We start from the raw sequence: 15,314 nt of genomic DNA on the forward strand, positions 1-15,314 counted from the left end.
TGTGGCATATCAATAACCTGATTATTCAGTACGATCATTACACAGGTGCACCTTGTGCTGGGGACAATAAAAGGCCACTGTGCAGTTTCAATTGGCATGCTGACTGCAGGAATGCCCACCAGAATTGTTGCTGGAGAATTTTATGTTAGTTTCTCTACCACAAGCCGTCTAACCGGCCTCGCAACCACACACCACGTGTATCCACACCAGCAATGGACCCCTTCACCTGCGGGATCATCTGAGACCAGCCACCCGGACAGCTGATGAAACTGACTATTTCTGTATGTGATAAAGACCTTTTGTGAGGAAAAACTCATTCTGATTGGCTATGCCTGGCTCCTCGGTGGGTGGGCCTATGGCTGCGCCCCTGCCCAGTCATGTGAAATGCATTAATTAGGGCCTAATTAATTTATTTCAATTGACTGATCTCCTTATATGAACTGTAACACAGTAAAATCTTTGAAATTGTTGCATGTTGCATCTATAGTTAGGAAAGACATTGTTGTTTTTGTCTTGTTTTATATTAATACGAAAACCTCCATGGAAGGGTTATTTCACAAAAATTACAATCTTACCACATTTTATTGATAACTAGCACGTAGTTTACTGACTTTGGGTGTCAGAGACCAGAATACTACATCAGTTTACTCATCCAGAGCTAAGCTTTAGCATTGTTGCTAGTTCTTCATAGGATATAGTGTATTTGTCATGTTAGGGAACTATCGCTTTAACAAATGTGTGATGAACATTAATTAATATATTTGATGTTGCGATTAGAAAGAAGATCTTTATTTAATCATGAAAAGTCTGTAGCCTACTTCTCTATTGAAAGAATTTGTACATTCTGGGCCAGACAGAACCTCATGGCTGAACCCAGGTTGACATTTCAGAGCCATGCGGTTCTATCTGCGATTGCACCCTCCTAAAAAAAACAGATTTACAAATGTTTTAGGATTTTGATACTCTGCATTTTAGGTAGCCTACCTTTTAAGGTGATGCTATTAATGGGTTATAAAAGAATAACAAAACAGTTCTGAGATCTGGGATGTGAAAACGTGTAATGCTCAATATATCAGAACTGTGCTTTGCGCACATAGATCCTTGTAGTCCCATGGCTTCAATTTGGCAAGAATAGTTAGTGTCACAAAAAAAAGCTTTAAAATAGACTACAACATTTGTATGTTTTATTTTGGGGTGGGTTTAAGTGTCCTGTGTGATTCAGCCAGGCTGGGGTGCTAATCGGTTGCCACGTAACAATAATACAATGTTATTGTTAGCCTCGCGCATGTAAACGATGACAGTTGTGTTGGTCAGCTCTGGATGAATGATTCCCAGCAAAATTTCCCAGAAACGAGGTCTGTTTTGACCTAGAAAGTAGCATTGGGTGGTTATCGTGTAAGGCCAAGATCAGAGAGGGGATAAATATTTAGATGTTTGCGGCTGATGAACGACCGATCCTCGGCCCGGTTGGAGGTCCGCACCCGCAGCCAAAGCCTGGTTCCCAGCACAAGAAACAGTAAAACTTGGATGACAAACTTGGCAAGGAGAAGAAAACGAAAATGTTCAGCTGTTCGGATGTCTGAGACTGTCTGTAAACCATAGTGCCCATATTTAACGGCCTATAATATAGACCTCTACTTTAGTCCGTTGTCCAGCCAGCCCTATATGCTGCATCATGCATCATAGCCGCATACACAACCGACATCCAGTGCTTCAGTAGTAAATCATGAGGTACAGGAATAAGAGATACCGGAACGCATGAGAAACACATCTCTTTTATAATAATAAAACATTGCATGCATATCACTACATGTTTGTAGTGGCACAGAGCAGTAGTGTTGAGGCATTACAGAAGTTGCACACATGGGGAAAGTGTTTAGTGGACTAGGGTCCGGGAAAGTGTTTAGTGGACTAGGGTCCGGGAAAGTGTTTAGTGGACTAGGGTCCGGGAAAGTGTTTAGTGGACTAGGGTCCGGGAAAGTGTTTAGTGGACTAGGGTCCGGGAAAGTGTTTAGTGGACTAGGGTCCGGGAAAGTGTTTAGTGGACTAGGGTCCGGGAAAGTGTTTAGTGGACTAGGGTCCGGGAAAGTGTTTAGTGGACTAGGGTCCGGGAAAGTGTTTAGTGGACTAGGGTCCGGGAAAGTGTTTAGTGGACTAGGGTCCGGGAAAGTGTTTAGTGGAATAGGGTCCGGGAAAGTGTTTAGTGGACTAGGGTCCGGGAAAGTGTTTAGTGGACTAGGGTCCGGGAAAGTGTTTAGTGGACTAGGTGCGGGAAAGTGTTTAGTGGACTAGGGTCCGGGAAAGTGTTTAGTAGACTAGGGTACGGGGAAGTGTTTAGTGGACTAGGGTCCGGGAAAGTGTTTAGTGTACTAGGGTCCGGGAAAGTGTTTAGTAGACTAGGGTCCGGGAAAGTGTTTAGTGGACTAGGGTCCGGGAAAGTGTTTAGTAGACTAGGGTCCGGGAAAGTGTTTAGTGGACTAGGGTCCGGGAAAGTGTTTAGTGGACTAGGGTCCGGGAAAGTGTTTAGTGGACTAGGGTTCGGGAAAGTGTTTAGTGGACTAGGGTTCGGGAAAGTGTTTAGTGGACTAGGGTATGGGAAAGTGTTTAGTGGACTAGGGTCCGGGAAAGTGTTTAGTGGACTAGGGTCCGGGAAAGTGTTTAGTGGACTAGGGTCCGGGGAAAGTGTTTAGTGTACTAGGGTCCGGGAAAGTGTTTAGTGGACTAGGGTCCGGGAAAGTGTTTAGTGTACTAGGGTCCGGGAAAGTGTTTAGTGGACTAGGGTTCGGGAAAATGTTTAGTGGGCTAGGGTCCGGGAAAGTGTTTAGTGGACTAGGGTCCGGGAAAGTGTTTAGTGTACTAGGTTCTGGGAAAGTGTTTAGTGGGCTAGGGTCCGGGAAAGTGTTTAGTGGGCTAGGGTTCGGGAAAGTGTTTAGTGTACTAGGGTCTGGGAAAGTGTTTAGTGGGCTAGGGTCTGGGAAAGTGTTTAGTGTACTAGGGTCTGGGAAAGTGTTTAGTGTACTAGGGTCTGGGAAAGTGTTTAGTGGGCTAGGGTTCGGGAAAGTGTTTAGTGTACTAGGGTCTGGGAAAGTGTTTAGTGGGCTAGGGTCCGGGAAAGTGTTTAGTGGACTAGGGTTCGGGAAAGTGTTTAGTGGGCTAGGGTTCGGGAAAGTGTTTAGTGGACTAGGGTCCGGGAAAGTGTTTAGTGGTCTAGGGTCCGGGAAAGTGTTTAGTGGTCTAGGGTCCGGGAAAGTGTTTAGTGGACTAGGGTTCGGGAAAGTGTTTAGTGGTCTAGGGTCCGGGAAAGTGTTTAGTGGGCTAGGGTTCGGGAAAGTGTTTAGTGGGCTACGGTTTATAAACGCATTTCATGCAATTCTACGTCATTTTACATGACTGAATATATTTGGCATAATCCTTTTTAATGCTACATTCAAAACAACTTGGAACTCGGAACTGAAATTCTCATACTTACTACTTCAGTGCATTCAGGACTACTGGGAACTCGAAATAAAACTAGCACCGACTGTGCAAATTCATTTGAACGGTCATCCAATTCGAATTCCAAGTCTGGAACCCAGGCCTCTTTCTAGAGATCCGACTTCCAACCTAAAGATAACTGACGTAATGATTTGACCTCGTTTTTCCCAGTTGTCTTGAAGGCACCATAATAGGCCCTACTGCACAAATGATCGAAATGACAGGCTACTTTGACACTGACAAACTGAGAATTAACGAAGAGGCAAATCGAATGCACTTGTTGATAGCTTTTATTATAATTGTGACATTGCGACATGTGAGAGAGAGAAAAAAGGTCATGCAATAAAGTGGCACCGGAACCAAACCGCACAAAACCGAGAAATGCCAGATCCTGTTCCGACAGGATCCAGCTAAATTAAGCACTGCCGACATCCCACACCATCCAATGGTTAACTGCAGTCTTTAACTAACATTTCTTCTCTGCTTGGGGAATGTGATGACAGCAGTTGATTCTTTCTTTCTTCCTTCCCTGCCCCTCTTCCTCCTCTCCCAGTTAAGATTGCGCGCGCGCTGTTTGGGCACGTCTTGGGAAAACATGGCTTTGTTATATCGATGTTGACGAAGCAAGGAAGAGAGCTATATTGTGTGAGTGTGCACGAGTCTTTAACAGCTGCTAATGACGTACTTCAGTTTGGAAAGTGTGTGTGTGTGTGGGGGGGGGGGGGGTAACCGCACTTACAGGTAAATACAGTAGGTGCGGGCGGTTCTGTTTGTAACTACCTCTCTCTCTTTAGCGGAGATGTTACTAAAGGCCCCGGCGATTAATCAAACCAAACGCGGTACTGTAAAGCAACAACTGGAGGCGGTGTCATGTGTCTTCAACCCGCATCAGCAAAGGCTGTACTGCGTCCCAAATTACACCCTATTCCCAATATTGTGCACTACTTTTGATGAGAGCCCTGGCTACAATATAGGGAATAGGGTGCCAGGCCCTATTTAGGGCGTGCTGTTTCACCCGTTCTCTTCAAAACCAAAGGCCAAGGCCCTATCCACTTCTCTTTCACTCTGAAAGACTCTAGTTTCCGTACAGTTCTCTTCTGGTCAGAACGGATCTTAAGAAGTGACACCCAATCGGACACCTTTTGTCCAAAGACGGCCCAATTCAGAGAATTTGGCCCGAACCTTTTTGGAACCAATCTCTCTTTGTAATTATTTGTGTGCCTGTCAACTATTGTTTATTATAATGTTGTGTAAACTCCTAGATTTCATGCATCTTTTTGTGTTTTTCTTATTTTAAACATGCATATTTGTTTATTCTTAAAGTATTTTCTGACATTTCGATACACACACACACACAGCTGTGTAGATTTAAAGAGAATTAATGACTAATAAGTGTTTAATGGGTCTTAATCTGCCATCTGAGAGGAAAACACACAAACGGCTCCGGATGCGGTTGTGGTTAGGTTTAGTGTAAAGAGTTTACTTCAGTAGAGTGTAGAGAGAGAACCGCATAATCAAACTGTTTGCGTGTGTGTCACAATGTCAGAAAATATTTTAAGAATAATAGCATAATTACAAAAATATATGAATGTCGTAAAATAAATCCTATTAATCCATAAAAATCACATTTAAGCATTGGCTGCTTTAACTCTATGCCTATTGAAAAAGCTTGACCAAATTGCATGTGTCAATAGCCTAATTGAAACCAACCTTTTCTGCTATTTTTCCATGGGTGTTGATGTCAAATCAAAAACACAAACATTTGGGTAATTATTGTTTTATTGTATTAACATAAGGCTAAATTAACCTTCCCAATCCACTCATGGAGAATCGATTAGAATCTTAATTTGCCTATTTGTGCTGTTCTTCCTCGTGGTCACCGCTTCTCTTTATCTACGTTCCATGTCACTCCAACACAGCAAGCTGCAGCTTGCTCTGGTCCTTTGAATTTGAGAGCCTCACACCACAATTGGGTATTCTAAACTACCAGCTCTCACAGTCTCACGTTAGAATTAGACGTTCATCCGAATGGTTAAGCTACAGGTTAAGGTTTGGGATAGGCTTAAAACAAAAATATCAAAAACAACTTTATATTGCTGGATTCGAACTTGCATTCTTTGGAATCAGAGGCAGACGCTTACACAGCCGCCCGTCATTCCCATCCCATAACGCCTAGCGAAACCTACTTGAAGGTAACAGCGCTCACTGTTGCCCCTAGTGTTGCGGTTTCAACGTCATCTCCCGACGTCCTCATACCTGCATGGACGTCAAATACTGGCTTGTGTCATGGGTGTCCTGGCTGATTCTAAAACTGATGCAAATCAGAAACGTAAACTCTGCAGCAGCCACCGACGAGGCTGCTAGCGTCCTGAGGCGACGCCATGCTGTCTCAAATCTATTTACATACATCAAGTGGCTGGTCCCGCACTGTGACAGCAGGTATGCTCTATGGCTCTACTCCTGAAGCAGCGGTGGAGTGAGAACGCCAGCTAGACTCTAGTCTAGAACGTTGCTTATCAGTGGGGTGACAAGCTCGAGGCCTCCTTTTGTTTACGTCTCAATTAATCCCCATTAGTAGCGCGAGAACACTAGGCGAGTCCTGATTGGTTTACATCTGTTTTGGGCCCAACAGGAGATTAGGGAGAGCATGGTTCCGAAATAGAGCCCCCGATAGGATAATACAGTAGTCGAGTCGCTCCAAACCATCAGGGTTTATTTGATTATTTCGATCTAGACAAATATAGCGGAAGAGGTACACGCAGGAGGGGCGAACTGGTTGAGTATGTGGTTGTGGAGGGAGCATCTCTTGCGACTCTGAGGGATAAGGGAAAGATGAAAAACAAATTAAGCAAAGGAGGATGAGAGTTGTCAGAGAGCTTGGGAAAATAATTATACAACAAGTGGCTATTTGCAGTCAAAATCCTGTCTTCAGACAAAAAACGTTCCCGTTGAATTATTCAGTTGAACTGTTCTTGTGGCCTGTAGCGCATGAACCCTGCATGATTGCTTGTGATTTTACAACTTATTCTAATAGCCTATTATTGCAACACTGTTGTTCAATAGTAACAATATATACTAATAAAGGCCTAATAACAATATTACCAATAATTATTATGTATTATTAGTATTATACTATTATTAGAGGGCGGCGCACAATTGGCCCAGCGTCTTCTGTGTTTGGCCGGTGTATGGCCGTCATTGTAAATACGAATTTGTTCTTTAACTGACTTACCTATCTAAATAAAGGTTACATTTAAAAAAATATATATATACATTGTAGCCTATAGACCTACGTTTTAAAAATGTATCGTAGGCCCATCGCTAGTTCCTGTTTTAACCAAACCTGTCCAACAGGTCCAGCGTTGATCTGAAATCATGCTATATTTGTGTCGAGTATAGGAGCCTCTCCCCTCTCCTCCCTTCAAAATATGTCCCCGGAAGATTATGCTGCATGACAACTCTTCAACTATTATCGCGCTCTGACGCTTTCCCACGGGGAGCTCACTTAAGCTAGGCCAACAGTGATCCTTCCTTTCCCAGTCCCTGTAACAGTGGATACGTCCCAAATGGAACTCTATTTCCAATATAATGCCCTATGGGCCCTGGTCAAAAGTAGTGCACTATTAAGGGAATGTGGTGCAATTTGGTACGCATTGAGTGTGTTCATCTGATGCTCTAGTTTAGCTGTTTAGTAATAAGAGATTCTCCCCCATTGTGCGTCCTAAAAGACACCTTATTCCCTATATCGCCTAGTCCATTACTTTTGTCCAAGGCCCATGTAAAATATTGGACTAAACAAGGAATAGGGTGCCATTTGGGAGGTATCCTCAGAGATTCTCCCCAGACCAGTATTTATGGCGCTCATCGACAAGGCCTTGTGATGACGGCTGCTCCTCGTCTGGATAATGTCTTTGGCCTGAACCCCTGCTCGCGTGTCTGTCTAATTTCCACTTCCTCTCTCCTCGCGCTCTGCAGATCTGCCCACTGTGGTATGCGTGAGCCTGGCGGTTTCCCACAGAGCCGGGACAACGGCATTGCCGCCAGAGGCTAGCTCTGTCTGTCATGGTTAACATATGAGAAATTGAACAATTGTAGGCTAACGTGAACGGAAAAAGTATGCACAAAATGTTTTAAATAAAACGTTTATCCAAAACGTTTGGCTGTTACAAAAAGGTCATGATGACAGGTTTGAGCCGCCCATAAGGAATAGTGAATTCAGATGGTCACATAGTGGGAACATTAAACATCATATTGTCTACTCACTGCAGTCCAAGTGGGCTGCTATGTTCATCTTTTAATTCATTAGACTTGTCAAGTTTCTTAGATGTAGGCATCGTAATCAAATCTTCAGAGTGTATTGAATGACTGACATTGAGTCTATAGCCGATGGTGGTTATTTCAAAGAGCCCAGGCTATCATCATCTGGTATTTTCGACATGTCGCAAAATTGATATAAGAAAGATCAAATACCTATGGATTATATTTCTATTCTGTAAAAATATTATTCTCTCATAAAGCAATGCCCCATTTCTCATAACCAGGCCGCCATGCTTCTTCTCCTCCTTGAATTCTCTCTGCTCCTTGTCCTCCATTTTCCCGCAGATAGACAGAAATGGTGAAACTTGTAGCAATAATAACGGTTCATTCACACAGCCGCCCCCCGCTGCCTAACCTCCAGCCCTGCTGCCCCGGCTGGGGCTCTCCCTCTCCGCCCCAATCAGAGGCCCTTTCTTCGGGAACAAAAACCTCCCCAAAAGCGAACAAAAGTGAACACTTTTTTTTCCCCTATCCCAATCGCAGTATAGCGCAGCCAGTTAAAATAACGCACTGCCTGTGCCTCAATTTGGAATATTAGGACGTCAATCTCTCAGCTCTTGGGTTCTTTTGTCTTTGCTGAGTGTCCGGGCCAGCCTACCATACACCTTTTGTCCAGGAATCCAATAAGGCCTATTATTCGGCCTCTCCAGCCCCGCTCGAGCTGCTTCTTTCAGGGTATTTTAGGTTGCTAATCGCGTCCTTAAAGCGCCTCAAATGGAGAGTAACTTCCTCTTTTCACACAGACTGGCACCCGCACAATTAATTCGAGTGTGCCTGTTGCCTGGCCTTCTCCAACCGCCTTCCGGGCGCGACACATTTCCAAATGGCAAGATTTTATAACAAAGCTGTGGCTAACAACCTAAATCAGACTAGCACTAAAAAAGCTATTTTCATGTGTTCGAATAAGTAGGCTACAATTGCAATACGTTTACCTGCTATTGCGGGAATAGGACATTTCGAATGCACAGCTTTCATTGAAATATTGTGCACCGGTTGAGTGGAATTGTGTCTAAAGAGAGAGAATGAGCCTTTTCTTGTCTTGATATCCATGTCGTATCTTGCCAAGAGGCCATTCATGCCTCAATGTCGCCTATTCATTGTCAGTCGTCTTTCTACTTTAGATGTGGCTTTTGAAAATGATTGTGATGAAAGTGATTTGCAGAGATTATTCTTATCCAGCATGTTGTAATATTATTGCTTATTTCTATCCCCATTTTATAGACTCGTAATTAAAGGCGCATCGAAAAGCAGGTGATATTTCAATAATATCAGACATCTTGATAAATTAGAACAACTTGTAGATAACGGGAAGTTAGCCTATCCATCTCTCTCTCTCTCACACACACACTCACGCACACGCACAGTGGGAGAATTAGGATCCCACCATAGAAAACTCTCAAGAGCCTCACAAAGAATGTAATGGACCGTGGAAAGTTTGCGCAAAGTAGCAAAATATGGAATTTATTCGTTTTCGAAAGCAAGTTATGAGATTTTATATAATTGTGTTAGTTGTGTTCAGAGCCCAAGGTTGGATTCCATTTCAATTTCTGCCATTTCAGGACTTTTTTAACTGAGAAAATGGAATTAATCAAATAAATGTCAATGAATTACATAAGCTTGAAAACAATCAAACACTCTCTCTCACTTCTCATGTCATCGTGGCTAAAGAAACATTAGAAATATCAAGCAAATCCTTGAGAACAGTAGATTGGGAACTTCACCTATAGGCCATCCGTGTTGAATAATCCGGACATCCTTTTAAACACATGCTTACAAGTAACTAGACCACCCTTAGTCCGTATATCACAATTATCAAACGTCTAGTCCCGTGACTAGGCCTATCCTATATATCCAACGTTAACTGGATAGTTTGTCATTCAAATAAAATGCGACCATTGTTGGTCATAAATCCATTTCAACCGTTACGCACAGCTTCTTTCTGATGACCGTCACCGAGAGTGGAGTAAACATGTTGAATTTGCACCTTTTCAGTCTTAATCCAACGACAGCCACTCCACCAGGCAGACACGAAGGCCAATAACTAGATAAAAACAACACTGTTTCCGAAATACTGCAGAGAAATAACTCCCTTTATTTTAAAAGGGGAAGAACCCTTTAAAAACGGCATGAGAGGATTCGATTAATGTCACCTGTGTGGGTGTAAAACAATGCTCTGGTTTTATCCAAGGTGTAACCGGAGTGGGGCTACCAGGCCCGGATCCCTTGCAGTGAGCCCTGACATGTCGTGACCGCTGTCCCTTGGTGCGTTTGGGGCTGTGGAGAGGCGCTAAGCCCCCCAATGTTCCCCAAGTTCATGGCCATGAAGGGGTTAGCCGTGGTGGTTGGCGGGAGAGTAGGGATACTGGTGTAAGTACAGCTGTAATTGCTGTTGTATGCCGGGTTGTTGTACGTGTAGGCCGGGTATCCGTTGTAACTATAGGGGTTCGACCCGTACGGAGTATTGTAGTTCTGAGTCCCGCCCAGACAGGGCTTCCCATCCCGGACCAGGACCGGCACCGCGACTCGTCTTGGCGGGGGAGGGTGGTGGTGTCCTGCCAGCTCCAGGGACTTGTCCTGCCGCTGCCGCTTACACTTGTACCGTCGGTTCTGGAACCAGATTTTGACCTGCGTGGAGGTGAGTTTGAGAGTGCTCGCCAGGTGTTCTCGTTCAGGAGCGGACAGGTACCGCTGCTGCTTGAAGCGTCGCTCTAACTCGAACACCTGGGCTTGGGAGAAGAGGACCCGGGGTTTCCGTCTGGTTCTCTGCTTGGCCGGCCGATCCGAGTCCCCCTGGCCGCTGTCCTCTCCCTCCAGCGGCTTGGACACCACGCCACAGCTCTCTGTGGTGTCAAGACATGAGCATAAACATTTTGTAGGCTACTCGGAAAATAGGAATATAGTTTTATTAAAGTAGCCTACAAAAATAAAATATATTTTGGGAAATATATTTCATAATGTGACTTATTTTAATGTGTATAGCTAACTAATTTCGTTTTACTGACATTAATGTATAATTATTTTGTCAGTCAGTATAGTCCTACCTTATGAAAACCGTGACAGTAAAACGTCCAAACTATTCAAAACGTGTAAACTTCACGATAAATGAATTTAGATAAATGAAGTAAAAGAAACAAAAGCGCAATATTGTGAGAAATACTGTCTAAAGTTATGACCATAAATCAAAACCAAAGACAACCATTTTCCCACAATGTTTACTTTCACTTGGTTGCAGGCTAGGCCTACTCTGTGTCGTTTATTTTAAAGACATATTTACATTCAAGCTATTCTATTAGTTATAACATTCATGCTATTCTGTTGGTTATAAAGTAGTTATAGTCCAATAACATTTATGTGTCATGATTTCAACTATTTTCCCAGTCTATGCAGCCCTTAGAATAAAGACAATATCATAATGAAAACATATGTATACCCGTTGAGATATTTATTCTCCTGCCAACCTAAATTAATGTTTTATTTGTAATACGTTCAAAAAGTCAGATATTTAAAAACGAGATTATTGAATTATATAACAATCTCCAGGCCCCATTTGGGATTAAAATGTAGTTTTGTCGAATTATAACAGGCCTCGTTTGTGTCTTTTGAAATCATAACACACTCACGAAACTCCTGCCCAACATTTAGCCTGAAACCAAGACACTTTATAAGACACATTGTCACCTTCCGCAATAATGTATTGCTTTATCCTTACATTTTCTGGTTGTATATATACTGTCGATGCAAACGATCATGAGTGTGTATATTGAGAGGCTGTATTAGGTATTTTATTCAAAGCAACGCTTCGTGTCCCTTTGTTCATACATAATTTCAGCAGAACAAAAATATCAAAATAATCATCTTATTATTCAACTCACTGTTTTCCTGATCCTCCAGGTTTACCTCCAGCTTCGGGTCGATCAGGTGACCCATCCCGGGATGGACGAACATCTCCGGGGACAGACTGGCCTCTCCATGCCCGTCCTGGGCCGCCAGAGAACTCAGGTAAGCCATGTTGTCTTCCCCGTCCGAGAACGGAGGGCTGTCGACCGCTGAAGCAAGCATACAGGACGGTGGCGCCTGGAAGTGCTGGGACTGGGTCTGCTGTTGCTGGGTCGAGTCCGGGTGTACTAAGTGTTGTTGGGTGTGGGACAGGTGTTGGATCTGTAGCGGGTCCAGATGTCGAGATTGGTGCTGTTGAGATCGCTGCCTCTGCTGCTGCTCTAGCTGTTCGAGTTTCAGAATATCCTTGACTGAGAACGGCGTGGAAGTGAGCGGGCTCGGGAGCATCATGCCATCGAGGTCCTGCTCGCGCGCATCAAGGAAATGGAACCCGCTGAGTAACATATGATACTATATCGCCCGTTTTAAATAATACTTGATTTAGAGGCTCGGTAATCGGAGGTGCGCGCGCTAAACGGCTGGATATCCCAACTCATCCCCTGATGAAAAGAAACAAAGGTTTGGTTAAAGGTTTAGTCCTATAAGTGTGGCCTGGTTCTCCATAGGCTATAGACAAACCAGCCGTGCGGTGCGATCTTTTGACAATTGAGTTCCTGTGTGTTTTTGTAACTGGAGATGGGAGCAGGGCTGGGCGAAGCCCCTTGTCTCTTCCCGTGATGTCACTGGGTCTGGGTCTGGGGCGGGGATGTACGAAACAGAAAGAAAGGGAAGGTGGTGAGAGGAGCCAGTGCGCGAGCGAGATAAGTATTTGGACGCGTTGGGAGGGGAGAAGAGCGGAGGTATTGAAGAGGGTGAACCGCCTCCATTGTACACCCCCTCACTATATGTAATACCCTCCCTACATTTTCTACGCTATAGGCATATAGGTTGCCCATTAATTTACGCATTTATCAGTGTTATTCTTATTCTTGTGTTTTGGATGATTTGTTTAATTAAGATAACTTGGTCCGGAATCACATTTGAGAACTACGGAGAGACAGACAACTCTCACCAAACGCATATGCATGCTCCCTCTTTCCAGGAGCGCATGAAATAGCATACACAGTGACAAAAAATATACATATTTTTCAAAATAGACCATCAACTGGAATTCAAATGTGACTTTTACGCACGGCGAAAACGAGGAAATGAAACCCAGCTGATCATGCGCTGTGACAATGAAATACTGAACATAAAGTAATTTCCCTTTTTGTGAGCTTGTCAACTTCATCTACATATTGTGTTGGAGTGCGTCAATGACAGGTTGTGGATGTGCCATATGTCTGGGGCACGTGAGTGACAAATCTGTACAGGCTATCGAGCAAAAGCAGGAGGAGAAAACGCCGAGCTATATGCCTGTCACTGCGTGAAGGTCAAGTGTCCGGCCTCTGCTAGGCCAACATATTCCACAGAGACATGAATCTCCATTGGCGTTTTTTAGGGCTGAATCCGGACACAGAGATATTGGACTCGAACACTTTCTATAGAGAATTTGAAATCCCTTATTGATAGACCCTATTAAATCCATTTCAATGTTTACGTATTGGTCATTTAACTGCCACTCACATCCAGCTTGACTTAAACTGTTGAGTAGATACATCTTTTCCTACTGTTCCTCGTGGGAATCGAACACACTACCTTGGCGTGGTAAACGCCATGCTCTACCAACTGAGCCACACGGTACCAGGCAGATGAAAGGGGAGAAGACCCGTTAAAGGAGGATTTTTAATGTTTGAGACAATTGAAACATGGAGTGTGTGTGTGTGTGTGTGCCATTCAGTGGGCAAGAGAAAATATTGAAGTACCTTTGGACGGGGTAGGGTAGTAGGTGCACCGGTGTGAGTGTTTCAATAACTGCAGAGCTTCTGGGTGTTTCACGCTCAAACGTTTCCCGTGTGTATAAAGAATGGTCCACCACCCAAAGGAGATCCAGACGACTTGACGCAACTGTGGGAAGCATTGGAGTCAACATGGGCCAGCATCCCTGTGGAACGTTTTCGACACCTTGTAGAGTCCATGTCCCGACGAATTGAGGCTGTTCTGAGGGCAAAAGGGGGCGCAACTCAATATTAGGAAGGTGTCCTTAATGTTTTGTGCACTCAGTGTATCTGCTTCACAATACACCAATGAATCAAGAAGGAAAGGGTGTAACTCTACTGCATTCAAAACACGACATCTGTATGTATTGTCAGAGCAGATGTGTCACAGCAGGTGCACGTTTCGACCTTCCACAGACCGCATGCTAAAACGCAGCACCGGTCCCCACATTAATTAATGCTGTGGAACAACAGATCTACGTTTTTGATCAAGGATAACAAACATAACACTATTTGTAATTTCCCAAATTTGAACAGTAGGTCATTGGCAATAACCGATATAACATGAGTAGCCTAGCCCTAGACTAGCCTATAAGCTAGTCGTGCTGCAGCAGCCCGTTAGCCCAAAGATGCCATGCACATCGTACACATTATAAGTAAACAAAAAGACTATGCGAAGAGTAGCTAGCTGCAGCAGTAGCCCATGGCGGGTGTCTCTGTGACTTCTTATCCGGGTATATTAATAACTCCGTGGGGACGATAAGCAGGGTATCCGCGGCAATTAACATTCCTCCAGCAAAACTGATTGACGTTTTTAGCCAATACAATCTGCTCCCTATCAACTCCCTTTCCGTTTCACACACACACACACGGCTGTCACTTTGTGCCCTCGGTTCTCGGTTTGTGCTCTCACTCACACAGGCACTCTTGTAGCCTGAGTAACGTTTTTTTCATGCATGGCAGCGAGGCAGGGTTTTCCCTCACCAGACACAACGCAGAGAGGTGCCATAGTATTAGCTCTGACAGACAGATTAGTCCACCCATTTGCTGCTTGTGTGTGTGTGTGTGTGTGTGTGTGTGTGTGTGTGTGTGTGTGTGTGTGTGTGTGTGTGTGTGTGTGTGTGTGTGTGTGTGTGTGTGTGTGTGTGTGTGTGTGTGTGTGTGTGTGTGTGTGTGTGTGTGTGTGTGTGTGTGTTCCTTCGTTCAAATGTGCGTGCACCATATCTGTGCCATAAAGTCGAATCAAATGCAATCTGAAATCTGACCTGAAATCTGATTTAATACAGATGCCGGCGAGGCCCAACCATAAACCATAGCAAGACACTGCAGAGGCGTATAGGCCTACTCATCACAATGATTCACTGACTAGAAAGAGACCTAGAGAGGAGGAGGAGGAGGGCGGATATTGTCAGATATATGTCTGATGATGAAGTCTGGTTACACGGCTCGCAGACACGCCGGCGCGCATTCTGATTCGTGGTATATCAACGCCACCGGTCATGTCCTCGTGGAAGTCGTAAAATAGTAAAATAGTGCCTAACAAGGCCACCGGTGGACTGTGTTTAGACTGACAACGGGGCTCGAGTCACCATGTCCGTTCATGTAGTTTAAATAAGCATTAAATCCAACGACGCCAAGCGACTGTTGGGTAACGCGATGCGTTCTGAGGTCAAGGGGAAGCATTGGAAAATAGTTTTGCCCCCATGCTTGGCCATGTTCTGTTATAATCTCCACCCGGGACAGTCAGAAGAGGACTGGTTCCACTCTAGG

General features: G+C 44.2%; 1 protein-coding gene across 1 annotated transcript; it reads right to left on the reverse strand.

Moving 5' to 3' along the window:
• Positions 1–9,231: 9,231 nt before the first annotated feature.
• LOC127919183 (homeobox protein Nkx-2.3-like) lies at positions 9,232–12,579 on the reverse strand. Its single transcript, XM_052502592.1, has 2 exons — positions 11,664–12,579; positions 9,232–10,631 (listed from the first exon to the last, which is right to left on the reverse strand). The coding sequence occupies exons 1-2, from the start codon at positions 12,130–12,132 to the stop codon at positions 9,997–9,999; spliced, it is 1,104 nt and encodes a 367-aa protein (XP_052358552.1). The 5' UTR covers positions 12,133–12,579; the 3' UTR covers positions 9,232–9,996.
• Positions 12,580–15,314: the final 2,735 nt, after the last annotated feature.

The sequence above is a fragment of the Oncorhynchus keta genome, unplaced genomic scaffold, assembly GCF_023373465.1.
Source record: "Oncorhynchus keta strain PuntledgeMale-10-30-2019 unplaced genomic scaffold, Oket_V2 Un_contig_15955_pilon_pilon, whole genome shotgun sequence".
Lineage (NCBI taxonomy): Eukaryota > Metazoa > Chordata > Actinopteri > Salmoniformes > Salmonidae > Oncorhynchus > Oncorhynchus keta.

What these genes read in the sequence shown, in the direction of transcription:
- LOC127919183 (XM_052502592.1), bottom strand. Translation starts at nt 12,132, where the DNA reads ATGTTACTCAGCGGGTTCCATTTCCTTGATGCGCGCGAGCAGGACCTC. An exon ending in CCTGGAGGATCAGGAAAACA is followed by an intron (nt 10,632 to 11,663) that starts GTGAGTTGAATA and finishes TTGACACCACAG; the next exon opens with AGAGCTGTGGCGTGGTGTCC.